The sequence below is a fragment of the Tachysurus vachellii genome, chromosome 19 (assembly GCF_030014155.1).
Source record: "Tachysurus vachellii isolate PV-2020 chromosome 19, HZAU_Pvac_v1, whole genome shotgun sequence".
Lineage (NCBI taxonomy): Eukaryota > Metazoa > Chordata > Actinopteri > Siluriformes > Bagridae > Tachysurus > Tachysurus vachellii.
In genome coordinates, this window is record NC_083478.1 from 10,462,501 (window position 1) to 10,485,829 (window position 23,329).

Below are 23,329 nucleotides of genomic sequence, written 5' to 3' on the forward strand. Positions count from 1 at the left end.
AATGCGAATGGAACTGAAGGAGGCCAAGCGGAGGAAGGGAACACAGAGGGAGCGGCCGAACTGGAGACACCGACATCGGTTGTTAATGGCTCTGTAAACGGGACCGGTTCAGCAGGGACTCCTCCGCGATCGCCGGCTTTGTCCCGCCAGGGGCAGGTGAACGACATTGCGAGCCTTGAGGCAGTAAAGGAGGCTTTGCGTGACTCGGCCAACGAGTTTGAGCAGCGATATACCCGCGCCTTTAGTGACATGTCGTCACAGTTGCATATCACTCCAGTCACTGTGTACCAGAGCTTTGCGAGTGTGATGCACGAGGTGTTCCGCGACAGTGTCAACTGGGGGCGGATCGTGGGCTTATTTGTGTTCGGAGGTGCCCTCTGTGTCGAGTGTGTGGAAAAGGAGATGAGTACGCTAGTGCCACGTATCGCAGAGTGGATGACCATCTACCTGGACACCAACATCCAGCCCTGGATCCAAGAGCAAGGAGGATGGGTAGGTGAAATGCTTAATCATCCAAAAGCTTTCTGGTGATTTTCACCCTTATATTTTAGACATTCACTATAAATTGTGTTATTTCCATTGATATTTTGCACTTTGCTGCGATAAGTGTGATTGTTTTTGTGTGTGTTGCTTTATTGTGTGTATGTGTGTTCTTCCCGATTAGGGATCCTGATTGCCTAAGGGCTTGTTTAAGGGCTTGAAAGAAGCAAAATCAGATGTTATTGATCATGCTGTGCTGCTAGATCCAGTACTTGTATAAACGTGTTTTGCATTTGCTTGATTTGTTGCCCCCTTGGGTTGAGATGAGAGCTGTTTTTAGTGTCTGTCCTCTCCTGGGTCTGGGTGGGGACTTTAAGCAGCACGAAATGGCGAAAAGAAGCGAGAGATAACGCAAAGGCCAGAGAATGGTCATCTGAGCTTTGATCATCCTGGCTGCTTTTCAGCTGAATCGTAACCGAATGAAGCCGAGCACAGCAGACAGAATCACGTGTAAGCTACATATGGTGGGTGGAGGGGATGGTCCCCCTGATGCTCTATTGTTTTCCCTGTTGGTATGCCATTGTCCTGGCTTTTTCCCCATTTTGTGTTTTTTGATTTCTTCTTTGGTCAACTAAGCAGAGGATGAAAACCTATGCTGTCAGTGAGGACATATGCGGTGTGCTTTGTGGACAGACGATATAAAAAGCAGTGCTTTCTCTTTGTGGTGAGACGATGGGTGGTCCACTGGGGATATGTTATGGAAGTCCTTGTCTGATAGGAAAGGTCATTTTCGAGGCTGTATTCTTTGATTGGTCACTGTTTTATTTTGAGTCCCTCTGATTTGATAACTTGTATTGCTGGTGCTGCTTGAGGCTCAGTTGAGTTTAACTTAATTTCCGAGGCATCAGAAGACATGAAACGCTTCCACACGGACTCGTATTTCCCTCCTGTTGCAGGACATGATGTCAAAACCATTCTCAGTAACAAAATGTCAACATACCAGACATGATCTAAACTTGAGTCAAGATGTAGCCCATTTTAATTTACACTATTTTTATTTTTCTTCTTTTTGGGGAAACACAGAATTCTGATTAGGATTTTGTTTTGCAAAGAAATTCCTGCTTGCTCTAGTGAGTGACTTCAGCATTGAATGAGCCAAAAATGGCTGAATGAAGTCATCACGTGGGTTTTAACAAAGAAATACTTATTTCACTTCTTCTTACATGAAAGGAAGCAGGCATGTGTTTCTGATGTCACTTCCTTTGTGGTAAGAGAAAGTAGGTCTGTAAGTCTGACAAGAAGGAGGCAAGCACAAATATGGTGCATGAACATACTGAATGTAGGCCAACTACCCTCAGTGACTCACTTACAATGTTCGATATCTCGCGCGTGCGCGCACACACACGCACACACACACACACACACACACACAGGCACAATAATGGTTCCCTGTTAAGAACAAGCCCCTAGTTAATTGCTGGTTAAATTTGGTTAATGGATAGAATTGATCTAGTATTGGGTTCTACAGCTGAAAGTGGTGTTGGTGGCCATTTAACGTATCTTACAGCCAATCAAACCAGACATGTACGTACCTGTATGCCCTTTTTTCATGCACTAAAGACCCAAACAATTATTCAGCATGGTGGAGAAGTGCAGCTTTGTCTGAAAGAGAAAAGCCATCCCCTATAAGCACTGCATACTCCAGCATGGAGTCATCTTGAATTCAGGGCTGGGTGACTGTTAACTACACCACCATCACTCATCACATCACTCTGTCTGTCTGATTCACTTTATACTTACGGTTCAGTTTTTTGTATACACACACGTACACGTGTCTGTGGGGAAGCCGTTGACAGCTGATGGCTGCAGGTGTGTCTCGTGAGTCTGTCTTTTCACTCTTTTTTTCACTCTCCCTTTCTCTGTCTCTCCTTGAGAAGCATGATCAAGAATCTGCACTAATATTTTGAGGACCATGTTACCTGTGGTTCTATCTGTGTGTGGTGTTTGTGTGCACGTGAGGTGAATTGCTTGAGGGAGGGAGTTTTTTCTTCAGTCAGGCCGAAATCGCGAACATCATCTTGAAGCTGAGAGTTTGAGAATGATAAGAGGAGCAGTGGGTAGAATGTGGCAAAGAGAAACCAAGATAGAAGAGAGAGATGTTACTGTATTTGTGGAGGTTTTGTCCTTTATTCATCCTTCAGTGTATGTGTGTGTGCGTGTGCATATGTGTGTGATTAATTAAGGACACAGGCAGTGTGTTTGGAAGTGGGTGGCCTGGAAGGGATGAGTGTGGTGACACCAGGGTGAAAAACCCTGTTTGGACATTGTGCTAATGAGAGCTTTAGTATAGCTGACACAGGACGACATTCTCTGTCTTTCTCTCTCTCTCACACACACACACACACACACACACACACTCTCACTCACACACCCCAACAGTTACACAGCCGAGCAAGGATGCACTCAAGCATGTGTTTAAATAAGGGCTGTTTTTAGCCTCTTTTAATTGCTGTCTCTATAATGAGAAATATATCTCTGATTTCTGTTTAAATCTCTAGTTCTTTTACAGTTCTTTTCTTTTTACTCTCTCTCAGATGACCAGGGCTTTATGTGTAAGATATTTGTGAAAGGATATGCTCTGTAGATCCATCATCAAACCCTGCCTCAACCTACTGAAATTTCCCATCCTACTTCACTTTCACTTTCTCTTGCTCTCATTCCTTTTTCTCTGCATCTCTGACTATTTATCTCTCTCACTCTCATGGTCCCCCCCCTTTCCTTGTCTCTCTGTTTGTCTGTTTCTCTCACGCGGGTAAACGTGTTGCAGATCCGACATGCAACAACACGTGTGCGTCGTCACCATAGATCCCCTCTTTTTGTACTTCTTCATCCCTCCATTTCCCTCATATTGTCCGATACATTTTTATTGTGTACAACAGCAGTATACAGTATTTCTGCTTGAACATTTACATTTCCAGGAATTTGTTTTTAGTTTCTGTTTGGTTTGTTTTTGTTTTTTAGGTCTGTGTTTTGATAAACAAGGGTTAACATCTCTTTATGTGCAGCTGTAACTGCAGTGTAACTCAGGTATATACTAATAGATATTCCTTAATCATCACTTTATCGTGAATGCTATGTATATATATGTATATATGTGTGTGTGTGTGTGTGTGTGTGTATATATATATATATATATATATATATATATATATATATATATATATATATATATATATATATATATATATTGCACATTTCATTTCTAAGTAATAAAGTGAAAAATATGAAAGTACACTCAGTCCAGTTTGCTCTTTCCATGTTATCTATTGTTTTAACAAGCTCTAAACATGAAGCAGAAATCATTTCCCTCCAGTTTTCTGTAGACTCTGTGGTTCTGCATCGTACACATTCCTCAACACTAAGCAGTTTTTCATCTTTTTTGGCATTGCATGTGAATATGAATTAAGATTGTCATTTATCCCCACATGTTGTGTGTATAAGGGAGTGTGTGTTTTTCTTTATTCCAGTACTTATTTGATTTATTGTCTGGCTGTACATTGTAATGTGCGAGGAAACCCTCTGTGCACGTGATTGCCGTAAACAAAGACACAGAGGACATGCATCATGTGCGCACACACACACACACACACCCTGCAGTGGTCCAGGTAAAGAGCTCTGAGAGACTGTAAACAAGCCATAGCCAATAGCTAAACACAGAGAGGATGATCTAAATGAATGACTGATCTCTCGCTACATCCCCTATCGCTGCCCCCACAGACATAGCAGCTTTACACAAAACACATCCCATCAACCCAGCCCCCTTTTTTATTTAGACTAGTGTTTTCTTTCTCTGAGGGCACCAGCTGTTTATCCTGTCGCAACTTCATCCTCGCTCTCAAGGTCACAATCCTCGGCTGTTGATGGTTAGTGAAAAAAATCAAGGCCAGTGTTTGAGATATATTTGTGATTTTGTGTGTGTGTCATGTTTGGTGGTTTTTTTTCCTGCGTGTGTGTATGGACTAAGTGTATATGGCAGTAAACAGATGGTGAGGTTTAGGGTGCTGCTGCATCGTCACCAGTGTGTCTGTGCGGGAGATGGAGAGACAGGGAAAGTGGTGAGGATAAAGAAAAAGATGTTAGACAGGGTAAACCACTCCTCTGAGTTGTTTTGCAGGGGGGTTGGGTAAGAAGGAGAAGGTGGGCTGATCCATTTCAGCATGGGTGTGGAGGTGGAGAGGGGAAGGTGATTCTGTTTCTGTCATGTTTTTTCTGTTTTTTGTAATACACACCATTTGTAAAAGATCGATTTTAATTTATTTCATGAGATTCAGTAGTAAAGAAAATGAAATAAGTGGTGTGTCCATGTACGTGTGTCCATCTACGTACATGCGTCTGTGTACAGTTCTCTGCTTGCTTTTCACAGATTGTGGTTTGTCACCACTGAGGTGAGTCACTGTGTGTGTGTGTGTGTGTGTGTGTGTGCATGTGTGTGTACATGAACCTTACATTGCAGCAGAAAAGTGTTTTTTTTTTCCCCTCCTCACTGTACAGTGCCTGTGCACAACTGGGTCTCGCACAACAGATCAGTCTACTGTGCATCAGCTCCACTCTTTGCTATTAATAGTCTGTCACATTTTCAGAAACACACACGTGTGTGTGTGTGAGATATTCAGTCTTGTGGAAGAATGATGTGCAGCTTTCTGATGTCACCTCCTAATGCACTTGCACTGAGATTAGCCAGCATCATGGGACTTAAGTTGACCATCAATAACAGGGAAGAGCAGGTCAGTGTGCCTCGATGCAAAGGAATTACTAGTAATAGTTAAAAAAAATCACATTAGATTGTTTTTCAGAATTGTGCAGATACAAAAATCAGATCTGCTCAAATCAGACCCAAGTCACTTCCATATAGGATCCTAGATCAGACACATCCTACACCAGCGAGAACGCTCAGATTGGACTGTGTGTTCGTTTCTTTACCCACATGCACGTTGAACTGTCAGCATCCTCAACAACATCAGCGGACAGTAACAGCGATGACTAGCATTGCACCTGCCCTCTGTGTGGTTTTATTTCATTATTATGTGATAATAATGAGCGATTCACAATTTAATCGTTTCAGTTCACTTCCGTGTGATTTTTGCTTACTCGCTTTGTAAACGTGTCTGTGCTTTTATTCACTTGTGATGTTTTGCCATTTTTCTCTAATTTTAGCCTTGAGCATTATCCGTACTGTCTTGAGCTTGTCCTTTGCGTGTACTTCACCTCAGTATAAAAGTCCCTTGTTTTCAGATTTTGTTTATTCTACGTGTATTTCTAAGACTCTCATTGTTCACAATGAACCGTCTCTTTGACTCGATCGTGCATCTTAGTCTCCTGATTCTTCAGTTATCTTGATTTTGATGAAACTGCGGATCCATGTTGTGTGTGTGTGTATGTCTACATATTCAAACATCTTGAGACTGTGGCTGAGCACTAGTGTGTTATGTACATGAACCCTTGCTGAATCAGAATTCCTGCTCAAGCCGGCTTCATCTAGAAAACGGACCATCAGCAGTTTCTCCTCACTTTCACTCGTTGATTCGCTTCCTTTCTCTCTTTCCTGCTCCTGCTCTCCACAAGGCCATGTCACTGGCCTGCTCAATCTTTCTCTTCCCTCCTCCGAACCACTGTATCACTCCCACAGTTTCCTTTTTGTCTTCTTACAGTACGTCTCCAGGTCTCCTCCCAGCAGCTCTGTTATGTTTCTAATGGTTCTGTCTCCCTCCGTGATGTTCTTTCCGTCGTCTGCACCCCGCCCCTGCAGCAATCTCTTCTTTCAATTCTTGCTTATACTTGAAGCTGATAGCAAATTGGGCATCTGTCAACTTTGATGCCTTTTTTTTTATAATATAATGAGGGTTGTTCTTTGTTTGTTTGTTTGTTTTTGTTTATTTATTTATTTCATTTTTGGTATCCAAAACTCAAGATGTATGTGATGCGTATTTATTCCTCAAGATGTATGTTAGTTACAGCCAATCAATAACTCTAAAACACAGACATAAAAGTAGACATGCTCACTCTGTGTCCATGTGGTTAAACTAAAATTTACAGTGAAAGCTTCTCACGCCTTCGTGAAGAAAGGATAAAATGTTGGAGAAAACCATTTTTGGTTTCTGACCTGGTTGTAGACCCGCCGTATATAAATCAGGATAGGGTTCGGGTTGTGTCTGACTCACTGGTTCATTTACAAAAATTTGATTTCTCAAGTTATGCAAAAAAAGCTGCATTTCCACAAACGTTCGGCTGGAAATCTTATTTATTTATTTGTTTGTTTTCATAGAGTTTGAGCTCATCTGAGACTCAGAATTAATTCCAGTAACTAATACAATGTGACTAGGATGCAGCTCATCAGTGCCATTCACCAATCAGTTGTCTTTCACTATATTTTTCCTAGCAGTTTCCTTCATGGCTGCCTCACAACATTAATCTCTGGCTTTTTAATTCCTCTCTCATTCTCCCTCTCAGATAACATGTCTCTTTGTGCTCATGTGTTCAGGCATGGTTGGGCATGGATTTGATGGTGCTAACATACCATGACTATGAGTCTGGAAAATACACACACACACACACACACACACACAGTCTGTGTGTGTCTATTATCCACAGCCTGCAGTCTGTTTCCTGCTAGACGTCCCAGTGGATTTGCTGTATGTCTGCTTTACGGTGTTCATTTATCTGTATGTGGTGTTTATTCATTCCCAATAACAACATTGCTACAAAGCGCATGTTCATATTAGTGCACTCGTACTAATACGCTATCGTTTCTATAGTAACAAGTGGTGCTTGTATGGCAGACGCTCCGTGTAAATACATTTTTATTCTAAATATGATACTGCCTGTGAGCTGTTTGTCCAGATTTTTGAACAAATAAGGTAAAGCTGTATGTTTCCGACATGGGAGAGTCTTCAGGACAGACGATCCTTTTTTCCCTATCTTACGAATGTCAAGAGAGAGAAAAAAGAGGCTAGTGACAGTTTATTACTGGTGCAATATAAGCGATAACAGGAACTCGGAAGCGATAAAAAAAATCATAACTGTTGTAAAAACGAATCAAAAATGAAGTTTCTAGAACAGCAGATTCTGTTGTTTTATTCCTTATTTATTGCTCAATCTCTGCGCTCGATCGCAAGCTCCCCATGTGAGCCGTCACGGCGTGTGCTGATCATTTTGTGCTCTGATCATTTTGTGCTCTCTGCTTCCCAAACACGCTGCAGGCAAAAGCATGGTCATTAGGTCACAAAGGCAACAGCAGAAATGAAGTAAACAAATGTACTAGACCTACAGGACTGGAGAAGTGTGTTTAAGCCTGGGTTGACGATTGGATTCTAAATAATTGTATTTAATTTAAATATGGATTTAATTTCCCTTTCCTTATACATTATTAGTGTAATAATCCTTGATAAACATGAGGCACATTTACAAGTAGATTCTAACTTTTATCATTAACTATTTATTTGATAGGTCTTAGGCCATTGAACTATTTACGAGCAAATTATATAGCTATGATACCTTTTCCAGTGAGGATGCTTTTAGTTTATGGCACATTTTAATTATATCCGTCAATTTTATTTTCAAATACATTTTTTATATTTACTTAAATAAAAGTGATTCTGTAAATAGGAAAAGCAATAAGCTCATGAAGTAACAGTGTTTTTGGTGATTAATATTTGCAACAGGGCTGATTACTCATATAGTTCCTTTTTTTTTCTAATTCTATTTATGTATAGAATTTTTAAATATTTAGAATTTAATTATTTTTGCTGTGTGTGTGTGTGTGTGTGTGTGTGTGTGTGTGTGTGTGTGATTGACCTTACGAGAACTGAAGGTGACATCTCCTTAGTAAGATGGAGAACAGTCTCACAATTCTCCGTTATTAATCTCCTCTTTAACTTCTACATAACATCCTCCTCACACACAAAGCCACACACAGATATCGCCATAGTAACAGCAAGGAACCCTCCTTTAGACAAAGCTCTAGAGATGTGACCTAAAATAGTGGAAGGGATGAGTTGTGTAGCACAGTGATGGAGGAAAAAAAGACTCTCGATGCTTTCCTCTCTTTAATATCGCCTCTGCTGTTCAAGAGAGCAACAACTTAACATTCTATCACCGGTTCAGGAGAGCTTTATTGGCATGACCACTGCGGATGCTGAACACACCCAGGAGCAATGGAGATGTTTGAGTAATAAAGATTAGAAACCATCACCTCGCGTATTACAGTTCTATCATGCTCACAGTGCCATAGCAACTTTAATTCTTTTAGAAAATCATCATAATGGCAAACATTTAATTAGTTTATTTTCATGGCTGTATAATAATCTTTGTACTCTGTGTAGCATGAATTGTATTTGAGCGAGCAACCCGGTTATCTAGGTGCTGGTTGTCTTGGTGTGCAAGAAGACGTTGTACCATGGGGGAGTTGGCTCTGAAAATGCTCTGTACACAAGGCTTAACTCCACATGCCTGTTTCTTAAAGACGTGCGAGATATGTCCGGTTGAAACTATTGTCTCAGAGACACAAGGTTGTAACGGGTCATTCTTTTTGTAACAGGACATTACTTCAGAAAAACTGTTAAAGCTAAAGTGGCAGGAATCACACTGTTAACCACATTCACCTCTCTGAAAGTCTGGTGGCCCATAAACGATGGTCTGAATCATGCTGATGTCATTGACCTGTGGGGGATTAAAGAAAATGACAAGCTCTATTGGGGATGATGTAACTCTGGTAAACACAGGCCAACTTATTGACTGATGTACTTTGATCAAAGACAGGGACAAACGTCCATACACATCCTGCTCTGTTCCGAAAGTGCTTTGTAATTCTCAGCAACCCCATCTTGTCACATATCCTGTTCTATGACCGTTGAAAGCCATCTTCTTTTACCAGATTTTACATAATCAGCCGTGCCTTGGTGTTAAACAATTCTGTGAATGTGACGTCACATGTACTGAGCCAAATAACCCGAACAAATCCACGAATTGCTTTCCTGTCAATTCTCCAGGGTCATGTCACCTTTCAGAGCAGCTTTTTTGGTTCAGATCAACTGATTTCCTCCACCTCTGTCCCTCTGCCTGAAATAAAAAAAACTTTTGACAAGCAGCATTCCAGTTAGTGTCAGGAAGTTCTGCCCTTCCTGCCAGCACTGATTGTTCTGTTCGGGGGCCGGCTCATGGGAACAAGTGGAACAGAGCTCTGCTTGTTTCTGTTAAGCTTATCCAATAAAACATGATGAATTTGAAATAGAACTGAGTTACAGTCAGGGACAGCGATGGCGTTCTGTGTTTCTCAGATTTCTGTAATCCAGTTTAGGGCTTCGGGGCGGGACAAATTTGGAGCCTGGGACAAGCAGATGTTGTTTTTTTTTATTATTTTTTTTTATTTGTAGTTGCCTTGTGGACATGTAGGTTTAACAGCCAAAAGAAAAAGTCCCGACTCCTTATTGCCTTTCGTAAAACAAAAGTTTCCACTTTGTAGAGCATGTTTCAGCATAACGCACGTGTAACGCACCGTGATGCTGTAACTGGGTAACAAGATCACACGCTTTCGAATCCTAGCTCCTGCTGCACACACAGATTACGAGCCATGTTAATTAGTGGTCACAATTGACCATGATTAATCAGTCTTTTCTAGACCTGTGGGAACACTGACAAAATGATTGTTTGCCACGAAACTGACATATGACTCCCCTGTTAGGACAACACACAGTAACCTGTGGTCAGCAGAACATAAAGACATTAGTAAGACTCAAATGACATCTTTTAGCAGCAACCTGAGGATTTAACACCTCCGGGATAGCTGAAAGGCTGACCAACAACTTGCTAGACCTTTTTGTCTAAAACAGCCTCTCAACTGTGGATAACAATCATAATCGTACATTTGTTTGTTTCCCTTGTAGCTTGTTTTAACATGATTACATACCAAACTAGCAGACCTTTGCTTCAGCTACCACCTTTAAGCCTAATCACTTTCCATAGAACCAAAACCTGAGCTTTTTCTTGTCTGATGACTAACTTTTCAAAATTGTAAAAAAAAAAAAAAAAAAAAAAAAAAAAAATCATATCTTAAATGTCTTAAAGGAATATCTACTTTAGTAACCTAAGGTAGCCGAACCAATGCCTTTTTTGCATCCTGTACCAGACTGATGACACAGATAATGGCTTCTATTTTGGTATAATGACCTGCCTGAGCCACACCAGAGTACTTGATACTCTGTGTGTGTGTGTGTGGTGTCTGTGTGTGTATGTGTGTGTGTGTGTGTGTGACCAGTGGGGTAAGAAGAGGTCAAGGGGTCACTGTATTGCAATAGTGTAGAAACCGAGATTGCTTGACTTGTGGCTCTCTCTGCGCTCACACACACACACACACACACACACACACACACACACACACACACACTTTCTGTACACTCACACACACACACACACACAGTTTCAGACATCAGTCATCAGTTTCCATCAGTATATTGCTGCATCATTACTCCTCCCAGTGCACTCATTCTTGAAGCACTCAGGACATCAGTGACTCACACATATACGTTGCCACACTGCGTACAGTTCTGCTGTAACCTTGGCAATGTACCAGCGATATCTCCCTACCCCTCCTCTCTTGCCAACTTTAGCTTTCTATTCTTTATGTCTTTCCTATTTCAGGAAGAGCATACCTCTGTTTCCATTGTAGTGCGTATTCACAAAGCATCTTAAAGCGTCGTCTCTGCCTCTCCCAGGTCACTAGATCACGTAAATCCACTCTTAATGAATTAAAGGGAATATTCCTGATTTGAGATCAAGGTTTTTGTTTTTTTTGAGAGATTGAGAAATCTTGTGTCTCTTTGTGTCTCCATTACAGCTTGCTTATGCAGCTCAATATCATCTGGCTAACAAAAAGACTCATGTTTATACCTGGCATACAGACGCAGTTTCATTATTTCCATTGTGTACACTTTGTGATCCTATTTTTCTATGCAAATACGATAGCTAGGAAGTGCCGTCAGGGATTGAATTGACCGAGATTATTTTAATTCTACAATATAAATAATGATAAACATCATCTACCATTTTGTTTTTTGTTTTTTCGGTTTAATGATTTAATGGCAGTATATCCTGTGGGTGTGTCCTTTGTCTCAAAATGCAAAGCTGATAAATACACTGTACACACTACATTGATATGTGCCTGACAGATATGTCAAATGTTATACGCTCATGATCACAGAAAATACTCGTGGTAATATAGACTAGTGTAAATTGCACCTTTGTGATTTTTCGTCCCGGCTCCGCCTGAGCCCCTTTTTCTGTGCACTGGAGAGATGTTTGCAGACACGGCTGCCTAGCAGCAGCAATCCCACTGCACACATCTTCTAAACTCACCCATCCTTTGGGTGTTTTACGATACTTCAGGCACCTGGCAGATGAGGTTTTATGTGCAGGTGTGATCGTCCACCCACAATCACCGTTTATATAGTACATACTATACCGTGCAAGCCTTAAGGGTTGATAAGAATAGTGTAGGAAACCTTCTCTCCCGATGTCTTGTGTGCTGGATGGTATTGATGCAAACATGTTTGGACATGTTCACTACTTGTACGAAGCAGGATTCAATCAACTGACAGACGTGACTAGGGGACATGACCAGTCTGAGTAACACTGTACATGATCAGCAAGCAGAAAGAACTGACGTGTGTTTGTGTCCTTTAACCAACGTCTGCTGCACATGTGGAATCTCAAAGAGCACTTTATGGTTTAGTGCACTGTAAGAATCTTAATCTTTTTTGTTGTTTACGTTGCCAGTCACAGACACTGTGTACTGTTTTATGTTATATTGCCGTAAGAGAACACTCCAGTATTTAACTTTTTCTGTAACCCGTCACATATGGAGTGTATATGCAGCAGTGATTGAGTCACAAACATTTCACCAGGTTTCCCTGTCCTGAGAAAAGAAAGGAAAACTTGTTTACTCAAAATTTACTTGATGTAATCCCAAAGGCAGTAGTTGGGGTAGTCAGTTAATAGGTGTTTAAAATAGTCCATTATCTACAAAACAATGCTAAACCTACAAGCGGTACAATAACTCAACAATAAAGAAAGAACAATAAAGAGAGAAAGTCTTACACAAACTGTTTTCAATTTTTTTATGCAACTTTCCATAACATGGGCTGTACAGTTTCTATTTATTTTGGGCTTCACCTTTTTTGTAACACAAAAACTTTTACTTTTATAGAAATTGATGTATAAACACATTTACCTAAAGACTTCATAAAACTTTATTATTAAGGATCTGAGATCAGGTTTTCTGTTCTTTCCTCTGTACAGGAAAATTGTCCGAATTATTGCTTGTTGTAATCACACATACTGTTCAACTGCAGTGAGATTAGATCTATGAAGTGCTGGACTGCTGGTTTAAGATTTAATATTTTAGCTTTATTTCATAATAATACACAAGTCTGATTAGAAAGAACTGTATCCTTCAACCTCCCTGTAGATACGTGTTATATAAGGAATCATTAGAAAAGGCTGAATCATTCCGCTATAAGAATCAGTCCCTTTATTCTGGTTTTATGATTTTCAGACGTTTATTTTGTGTAAGTTCACATTCTGTTTTACCCGTCATCAAACATCTGTTAATTGTGAAGCTGCTTTTGATTTGGTTATGACTGAGATTTGTGTCTTCAGTGTGTCTGTTTTCAAGTCAGTGAACTTTTCCATCACAACATTTTCATATTCACTGGATGTTTTTTGCCATGTTTGGTCAGAGCTGGAAATTTCCACTATTTCAGTAATAGTCTGGGTTGGGCTGGGTGTGAAAAATAATTCTTCTAAATACAGACACACTGAGTTATTTTACTCCAGTTAAGATGTTTTTCATAATTAGAGCACACATTTAGCCAAACCATGTAGCTAAATGTTTTGGGGAGTGAATCTTAATGAATCGTTTATTTGAGTGATTCGACTGACTCACTGCAAAGATGAAGAAGGAAAAAAAAAGCACCTAGTGATTGACGTTGCAAGGCAAGTCACATGCCATTGTTTGCACTCCTGCCTACTTTTCTCACACATTCCCTACATACCAGTTCACCTTGTATGTATGCAATATGTTCTAGCCCATGGGTGTGCATGAGACAGTGTACATTACACAACCTTGCCTCAGTTCAGTCAATATTTGCATTCTTTCTAAAGCAGCTGATCATGAGGAGTCATGTGGCGTGATCATCAGAACATCCTTGTCCTCTCTGGGTTTAACGTGTGGTTCTGTGTGTTCTTGGCTTGAATGAATAGTGGCTCTGTAAAGCACAGTATTTGTTTTCAGTACAGCTTTGTGTGCAGGAATGTCCCGTAGCTTCAGGTATGCTTATTATTGCAAGCTGAGCCTACTGATGTGCTTGACAGCAATGTGTGCCAGATGGATACATGCTCAGTATTTATTTATTTATTTTTTCACAGTTTGATGGTATGTTTGACGGTGATGTGCTTTTGAGCTGCAGGTCTGCAGGAGTTACAAGGTCGCAAACTGACATCGTCACATCACTCTTAACTCTTGTGAAACGTTATCAGTTGCCACCACCCCATGTGCTCAACCGCCACTCCCTTTCTCATTAATTTCCAAAGAAATTCTCTCTAATTCTCTTTACTTTATGCTTAAAGACACATAATCTAGCTCTCTAGCCAGCAGAAACCTTTGATCACCCTTTCAGCATGGTTGATCACATTATTTCCACCTTATCTTTCCTCCTGCACTGTTTTGTCTTGGTCTCCTCATTTTGCGTATAGTTTATTTTTGACACTGCTGCTGCAAATGCGACAGGATTTAAAGTGCCCCACTTCAGCCACCCTTGCCCAGAAGTGCTAGACAATGTTCCCTCTGTCTCTGCTCTTGGCTGTGCATGTGTGTGTGTGTACACCTTGTACCCTGCTGCTAAGTGGGTTTGATGGTCAGCGTATCTGTGTCACAAACCATGGCTGCAAATCATCTTTTATTTAATTATTTTGTTTCCATTTATGGTAAAGGATCAGAGGGTATCTTGTAAATCTTTTCAGTTGTCAAAATCGTTTTCCACCACAGCGCTCTCGCATTCTGCATACTGATCGATTAGAAGTTGTCTCATTTTCCAGAGCGGTGTTTCCGACAGCATTTCCGACAGTACTCATTTTAACGTTGTGGTGTTTCTATAGGAACAGCTTATACATGGAATAGTACCGTGTCCACATAACATCGTCAAGCTGCAGTTATTTTCTTCTGCGTGGAACGAACTAAAGTTCTGAAACAGCTACAAAACACATTGAAATGTTTTTCTGTAATTAATTTAAAAACTGCAGTCATTGGCAAATTGCTGCTTTACCTCAGGCCACATGACACTTCACCACTTGTTTTTAAAATCCATTTATTATTAATCCTAGAATATGTGGAGCATTTGATTGCACCAACACATTATTGTTTCTATAGTAACAGCTCATACACAGGGACTTGTACAGACGCATTAATATTAACCTGTTATTTATGTAGCAATTGGTATTACTGTCTGAACAAAAATAATGCGCACCGTCTGACCAATCAGATTCGAGAAATCAACATCGTGGTATAATTATTACCAAATGGTTAGTATAGCCAGAAACAGCTTAAACATGTCTGTAATCGTCAGTTTCTGTGATCTTGTGACAAATGGACAGCATTAAGTTAAGGTGTGAACAGGCTGAATTCTGTGCTGACACACCAGAGGCATTCAGAGACATTCAGAGGCATTCAGAGACACGTATGGCCACATTCCATTTTTTTGTGTGAATGCTAACGTGACCCTGACAACCAGCATCAAACCTTTTCTTGAGTGAATAAAATGTTAGAGGACATGTGAGATCTAGCCTGTAATAAACCTCATTTTAGATTCATCATTGGGGGAAAAAATCTATACATTTATACACAGACACATTTTGGTCTAATCCTTTTAGCATTTTTTCTCTCTGACTATTACACCAGAACAGACAGACACAGGATCGGGGGCGAAAGGCAAGTCTGGGGGATGACATCAGTCTGCATGACTACAGCGTGAGGTGTAAGCAGGGTTACGTGCTCCAAATATTTTTGCTGTATTTGACATGTGCCTGATCTCATTGTTGGGCAATGAAGAGGAGAAAGGCACAGGAAGTACACAGCCTTCAGAAAACCAAAAAATCTCAGTTCTATATGACTTGTTTAGAGAAAAGGATGGAATAGAAAATGTCATTGCAATATGTGCTCAGACAGGCAAATCCGAGCAATAAATTCACATGATTTTGACTGACATGCTCAGCTGAAGCTCAGTCAGAGAGCATGCTCCATTTGTTTGCTGTTCTCTTTGGAAACATGTTCAAGCCTTAAGCCCACTTTGCATAAAACTGGTTGCTATAGAATTCTGCTCTAAAAGCCAGTTGTTAAGCCTGTAACCCTGTGTAAAGGGACGTGCGCCCTCTGGTGGTTAAATTTTATTTTAACCACACACAAGCTTGTTAGAGGAAGAGGCGTGTCAGAAGGAGGCCTGTGATGGGCAGGTCCTTAAAGAAGCCGTACGATTGGCTGTAGGATCCACAGTGGGTTGCTGCTGCAGGAATTTTCTCGAAAGAACATAGAGCATTTTCTAGAATTTTCCCCACATTCCCTGCCCACTACGGATTCGTGTGTTCAACACTTGATGGTAAATATGATGTTGCAGATTGATGGATTTTTTGTCTCTCTCTCTTCACAGGAGCGCTTTGCAGAAATCTATGGGAGTGATTCAGCAGCAGAGAGCAAAAAGTTACAGGAAAGGGGCAAGTGGCTGCTGGCAGGGCTGGCGCTGGTGATGGCGGTGGCTTTGGGCTCCTTCTTCGCTCAGAGGCGCCTGTAAAGATTACTGAAGAACAGCATCGGCCTCCACCCAGTATACACCTCAAACATACATGAAGGAACTTTTACCGAGCAAAATTTGGTTTTGTTTTGTTTTGTTTTGTACTTGTTTTGTTTTTCTTTGCCAAGCATTGTCATGTTTACACCCTAACTCCACCTCCTCCAACTCCTCTTGCGGTGCATTGTGGGCCGTGTGAGTGGCCCAAGCACAACTGTAAACTTATAATATACACAGTCCCAACCTGGTGAAACACGACTTTCTGGCCCAAAAACAGTGATGTTGCTCAATATCATGACTTGCATTACTTAAGTCACTTTTTTTTAAAATTGATTTTCAAAGACTTTCCAAACGGATCAGCTTATTTCTGTTTGTTCTGAGTTTAACTAAAACTCATCATTTACTGCTTTAGTCTTTTAAAAAATATTTACACATTATTATTTTATCTTCAAAGATGACAGCAAGTAGCAATGATACAGAGCTTTTTTGAGAGGGGAGTTTAAGTGAAGCTACTACTCACAGGTTCTAAATGGAATCTCAGTCATGCTTGTAAAATAAACTAGCAGACATGTTGAAAATCTTGCACTACAGTTCAAGCCCTTTTTGAGTCCACCGTGGGAGCTTTTCCCATGTGGGGTCTTTACCAGTACGCGACAATGATGGGACAGATTTTTGCCTAACCCATGTGGTCAACTTTGAAGATAAATTCTGGATAATTCTGTAGTTTAATGTAGAGTTCCAGGCTTTATGTCCAAAACATGCCCAGAAACGACGTGTGGGATTTATGATGAGGGTCAGAAGCTTTTCATTTTTCTAGATTACCAAGTGCTCACCGAGATACTGTGTGAGCCTGTTCTGATTAAAGAGCAATTCAGTTAAATTTCATTGTGTGTTTCTTTATGTTCATTATTAAACCTAAATTGGTTGAAATTGGTGGTAACTTTCTTTACACCTTTGGGAGTATTGTAATGAGAGCTAGAGCTGGCCCTTTCCTCTCTGTTATTGTTGCCACACTGCATCATAAAAGCGTAATGTGTAATTGACTAAACTTAGATTAAAACGCATCTCGACAAGAGTCCACTGTGTCTTGTGTGGTTTTGATGGTGGTCTATGTTATACTTGGCTTTAAAAGTTGAGAACACCATCAGAGCAGGTTGTAGATGAGATGCTTAGTTGAGTCTAGCTTACTTTAGTTCTAATTAATTTATCAGCCAGTGATTTCTAGTAATTCTTGAAATGCTATTTTTCTGTGTGTGTTAGTGAGTCGGTGGGTGCTTCTAGTGTAAGTGTACGTCCTTGATTATTTACAGCGAAGAGTGTTTTATTTTGCTATTTAAAAAAGAATGAATGTTTCACATTGCTTTCTAGCATTTAGCCCAGATTTGCTTGAAATCTTAACAGCATTACCATCTACTGTGCACTAACGTGCTATAAAGGAGTTGAAGGTGTACATGGAATGAGAAATGTCTGCTGAAATCTCTATTAAAAATGTATAAATCTGAATTTTTATGCCTTTATTTGAATTGTTTAGAAAATGAAGATGTTTTAAAGTCAAAGTGAAATTATATTCCGTGGTGAATGTGTGACCAAGGCTTCAAATTCAATTTTATAATCATCGATTCATTCCCTCTGCAGTTCTTCAGGTTCAGATGTAGTGTTTTATGAACACATTTTTGAAATTTGAAGAACTGAATTTGACATGGGGATCATACCACCATAAATTTAATAATTTCTGCACGGCACAGTGGTCACAACCTCATAGTTCCTAGTCATTAGTCTTCCTCCATGTTCTCTGGTGTTCTTCCACATTCCAGAAACATGATGGTCCATGCAGTGGTTTAATGTTAAATTGACGTGTGTGAGTGAGAGTGTGTGTGTGTGTGAGAGAGAGAGAGAGAGAGAGACCATGCAAGTGTGTGTGTTCATGTTACCCTGCAATAGGCTTGCATTGCATTCAGTGTGACCCTCTCACCATGCCCAATGTTTCCAAGCTAGGCTCTAGATCCTCTTGACCTCTTGTCTGGATGAATGGGTGAACTTGATTTAATATAAAATTGAATTTAAAACCGTGTGCACATGCAATCCATACAAACTAGAAAACATCACTTACAAATTCAAATTAAGGCACAAATTCAGACTGAAGTGGCATATTTCTCATTCCATAGGTAAGGACTATTTGCAAAGACCTGGGAATGGAACTGTCAGGATTAACAAGGCAGTGGGCTCAAAATTCCTACTGCAGCGCCTGAGTATGCAAATATAAATTGTCTCTTCATTTAATTTGTGAGCCTTTAGGACCAACAGGCAGTCTCTCAGAGATGTCCTACTCTTACCTGGCATGTCTACATCTGTACTGTTGTGTTTATTTGTAACTTAGTCATTTTTGCTGTCATGGCGGCTCAAGCTGCTCGTCACTCAGTAAGGCCGCCTGCTGCTCTGCACCTTACAGTGACCAGAAGCAACATACTTCGCTTCAAAATGCATTTAACATTTTTCTGTCTGATCACATTAATGGTGTTTGTTTAGCGGGTACATTTTTGTCATTATTTTGGCTTGTACTGAATCCCAAACAGCCTCCTGTTTTCTGTATAGGTTCGCTATAGGGGAATTAAATCAATGCTCTTTTCATACCAGATCTAGTGAACTACATGCAACTACATTCGAATAGCTAAAATAGAAATCCGCTCAGCTCCAAATGCTACTTTTTCATAACTAAATATATGAATAGGATTAATATATACCATATAGTCACAATCTCATTCAAGAGTAACTAATTAAGAGAAACATTTTACTTCAAACCAAGCTGAACCATGCTGAGAAGACAACTGCCCGAAAATCTATATTACAGCTGCTCTGTAGACACTGTTTTAACAGAATGCATTCCATATAAAGAAAATTCGCTGCTTGTATGCTGTGTGTGTGCGCGCGCACTCGTGTGTGTGTGTGTTTACTAAATGAGAAAGACTTGAGTGTTTTATGGTGTGTGTGTGTGTGTAAGAACAGCTTGGTAGAGTGAAGACCTTGGCAGGACACTATGTAAACTAGGTAACTTAAATTACTTTTAGAGTAGCATAATAGCATAGCTAAAATATTTAAAGCCTCTTGGATGTCTTCACAATATTTATAACACATAGTGTTCTTTTTCCTATGGCCTTAAACTCCATTATTTCTTTCAAATGTTTTGTTAATGTGTACTTGTACTTTATGTTCAACTGAAAATAAGACAAAAAAAGAAACTATTTTTTTAAAGCTTTTAGTTTATTTAAACATCACCATGCCCCTAATTGAATGTTTTATGTCTTAGGAGTTTTTTAATGTCTGATATCATCAAAATGAATAAAGACCAATCAAATAAAGAATGTCTGTGCTTTTGGTCATTAGAATGTGTGTGGTTGTATACAGAGGTAGAAAAGATTATTCTAAAATGAACATAAGAAACTGATTTATTCCATATCAAGAGTTTATTGAATACTCCAACAATTAATGGCAGAAAAATTGGGTCAGAGCATCACCTCTCAAGAGTTTGAGAGAATTTAATTCAGTATATTTTTCTTTAGATATTTTCATGGACAGTTGAAGACAGACACCTTGGTTTTAACAGAAGAGGCTGTTGGAACGACTCTTTAAATTTATTTCCACTGGCCCTTCTCATAGTCCCATTTAGCAGAGAAACCTTGCACTGGGTTCACTCGCATGTCCAACATCCTCTTCACCTGCTTAGCTTCCCATTCTTCATCAAAAGTGTGAGGAGGATCAGGATACACTGAGGAAGAAAGAGAAAAAAAAAAAAAAATAAATAAATAAATAAATAAATAAATAAATTCAGCAGCAGTAGCACACTACTCAATTTTGAGATATTTTTTTAATTCACTTTAACTCAGACATGTATGGTCCACCATACCATAGATGCGCTGCCAGAGCACCACCAGGCCAGTTAAACCCATGAAGAAGAAGATTCCACCCAGCACGGTCTTCCACTCACTGGTGGGCTTCTTCATCTCTGCATAAGTTTCTTTAAACATAATCCGGTACACTGAGATGTACAACAAAACCACATATCAGTTATTGGCAACCTTAAATTTTTGGGAACAAAACAAAATGTAATGTTACTGAAGCATGTTCCAGATTTTACATATTATATAAAAGTATTATCACATGAGCAAAAGTTATCAAATATATGCACGTTTGTGATTCTGAGCAAAAAAATACGAATAAGAAAGAGGAAATACAAACAGGCAACTTTCTCCTCATTTGTAAGGTTGTTCCATGGTCCTTTCTCCTTCTGTTTCAAACTCTTCTCGGTAGTAGTAAGGGTATTGTTGTACGGTCTGTCTGGTAGCGGAGAGTCCAGACGATCGTAGTATAAGGGTAGAGACATGTCAGTCTGCTGTGACACTTCAGTCAGGATGGAACGGAGGTAAACATCAGTAGTGCAACTGAATAAAATATGAACTTGCACACTCTGAGGTCATAACCGTTGCTTTTTACCCTAGCTTAAGACAAGAGCGTCCCCTACTGGACACACAACTAACACCAAGTCATGTTTATAGCAACATAACGTACACTGGAAGCAGATAGTACAATATAACTATTACCCTGGCCATGACTGGCCATCCTGGTACTAGTGGTGCTGAGAGCAGCCGCTGCCCTTCTGGACAACAGCGTCCTCAGCCGTCCTGCAGTCAGGCACAGCATCTGAGACACAAAGGATGATTTCATGGACACACATTCATCTCATACATTAAACATCAGATAGATTTACTTATTCAAATCCAAATATAATCATCTTTTTCTCTGTTTAATAATTTTAATAATTAATTTTATGGATCACAGCTTTAACCTTCAATTTCAGGTTATAAGAAGTGAAAAACTAATTAATGGTTGTTTATTTATGTGCATCAGCTCGTCCTGTGTGTGGGGGGGGCATCACAACGCGTGCAACAGAGACATGTTAAGTTGGACATTGTTCAGTGTTGGAATCACTTTTCAGACAGCAAGGATAAGTGAAGAAAGAAAAACACGTGTAAAAACGAAGTGTTTAATAGACGCAAGCGCGCGCGCAGCAATACGCAACTAAAATGGGCGAATCTGGCATTAGTCCAAATGCAAACAGTGCGCCAGAATAAACAGCCGCTCTTCTTACATTAACCAAGACAACACGTCGTTAGAGAAACATCTAAAATAATTCGTTTTCTTAATATTCTGACTGCGGCTTTATTGTCCAATAAAAGCAGTGCAACACAACACACAATGTAAGCTGCTAAACTAAAATCCAACGCACTTTCCAAAAATAAACAAAAAATCTTTTTACACTTGTTTGCATTTTCCTCTCGTTGCAATTAGAACATGCATGTCTGCTTTTATACAAAACCAAAAACAAATGTTTATAACTCCTTGTGTGTGATGTTAATAAGTAAGCTGCACTGGTTTCCTTCATTTTCATGCAGGTTTGATATGAAACCAAAGCGGCCTTCATCAAATTTAAAAATGCGCAACAACTTCGCATTAAAACTGTGCCACGCGTCGCAAACACCCTCTTTGGTGGAAATCTGAATAAAAGTACTCACGGATGCACTGAGACACAGGGGTATAAACACACCACAAATAATCGAACGAATATAAAAAATGTAACGTTGCCTCAAATCCTCCTAGAGCGCGAGCCTAGCCTTTAAAACTATTGCGGGTTGCCAGATTTATATCACAATCTCTCTCCAAACACGTTGGTGCACCGAGTCCACGCTCAAACCAACTCAAATTGTAAAAAAAACATTTAGAGCCTACATACTGAGAGCCGTTTCCAGAGGTCGATATAAATACAAATAACACGTTGAAAGGTATACACAGCCCAATCAGGCCTGTGGGAAGATATTTATTTGACTGTTAGTCTAATTAACCCATTTAAACACAGCTATGAGAGTACGTACATTTATATTTACAATTAAATACGAATTTAAAATGAAATTCTAAATTACACGTATTTAATTGCTAAATTGACGTGGTCACGTAACTAATTAAGGCTCTCGTTAAAAAAGTGGTTTATATCCTGTGACATGGAAACTGTTAATGCCTCTCGTTAAAAAAAATTTGTCATTTTAATTTCAGTGGGTTGAGGTGAAATATCTCTTCCTGGCAACACAGCTCGTTCAGGGTCACCTAAGGCAAACAGACCTCTACATAAAACACTAACCCTTTGGCTCACTAGGCCTTATGAGCTACAAGAAGGATAAATTTAGCTGGTTACATTTGTGAGTTCCCAGCCCTGGTTCCTAGAGGACATGCTGTAATACACATTTCTTGGTTTTGCATATGCATGCTGTGCATAATTAAATGGATTGGCTGCAAACTACAATATACATTCTGTATTTAGTACCATTAAGGGTTCCACTGAAAAATCATTAAAGGTTCTATGTAGAACTTAATTATCTGGTTAGTCATCAGCCTTGCTAGTGGTAAAAAAAAACACATGAAATGCAGGGGTTTTTTAACCAGAATCAGGGTTGAGAATATTAAATAACATTAAATATCTTACTACAGAAAATGACTACAATTAATAAGTAAACAAAGTCTCCTGGTTGCGGTGTACATAGAACTGATAGATACATAGAACTGATAGATAATAAAAATTGAAGCATTAATTTTAAACACAAACATAACACTGAAAGAAAAAAATAGTTTTCCTTTGCCAATTATATACAAGGGCTTTGTCATGACATTAGAGAAATGAACATAAAGTGATTCAGGGGATAGTATGGCTTAGTGGTTAGCACATTTTCCAGGCACCTGTAAGAATGGATAGTGTGATTCTTGCCTCTTACATGTTCTTATGTCCTTTGGGGATTTCCTCTGGCTACTCTGGTTTCCTCCCCAGTCTAGAGATGTGTTTTAGGCTGACCAGCATTTCTAAATGGTCTGTTATGTGTGATTGAAAACAAACTTGTTGGCAAGACTGAGGTGAAATTATA

General features: G+C 39.7%; 2 protein-coding genes across 5 annotated transcripts in view; one reads left to right on the forward strand and one right to left on the reverse strand.

Annotated features, from left to right (window-relative positions):
• The window catches only part of bcl2l1 (BCL2 like 1), a 20,871-nt gene extending 3,001 nt beyond the window's left edge, over window positions 1-17,870 (forward strand). For 3 of the 4 annotated variants that reach the window (XM_060894139.1, XM_060894138.1, XM_060894141.1), the window contains exons 2-3: window positions 1-492; window positions 16,230-17,870. The exon at window positions 1-492 is cut by the window's left edge and continues 315 nt beyond it. In XM_060894139.1, the coding sequence (XP_060750122.1) occupies window positions 1-492; window positions 16,230-16,370 (633 nt within the window). In that variant the 3' untranslated portion in view covers window positions 16,371-17,870. Of the gene's footprint in view, window positions 493-6,802; window positions 6,848-16,229 lie in introns of those variants that run through there. The other variant, XM_060894142.1, reaches the window with a different exon arrangement.
• A 1,939-nt stretch (window positions 17,871-19,809) lies between these two features.
• On the reverse strand, window positions 19,810-22,070 carry LOC132862218 (cytochrome c oxidase subunit 4 isoform 2, mitochondrial). Its single transcript, XM_060894143.1, has 5 exons — window positions 21,935-22,070; window positions 20,963-21,062; window positions 20,601-20,762; window positions 20,269-20,400; window positions 19,810-20,130 (listed from the first exon to the last, which is right to left on the reverse strand). The coding sequence occupies exons 2-5, from the start codon at window positions 21,060-21,062 to the stop codon at window positions 19,997-19,999; spliced, it is 528 nt and encodes a 175-aa protein (XP_060750126.1). The 5' UTR covers window positions 21,935-22,070; the 3' UTR covers window positions 19,810-19,996.
• Window positions 22,071-23,329: the final 1,259 nt, after the last annotated feature.

Excerpts from the sequence above, each read along its gene's own strand:
- LOC132862218 (XM_060894143.1), bottom strand. The coding sequence starts at position 21,062 with ATGCTGTGCCTGACTGCAGGACGGCTGAGGACGCTGTTGTCCAGAAGG. Across the intron at positions 20,401-20,600 it reads AAATGAGGAGAAAGTTGCCT|TGTACCGGATTATGTTTAAA; the intron begins GTTTGTATTTCC and ends TGTACATCTCAG. Across the intron at positions 20,131-20,268 it reads GCTCTGGCAGCGCATCTATG|TGTATCCTGATCCTCCTCAC; the intron begins GTATGGTGGACC and ends TTTCTTCCTCAG.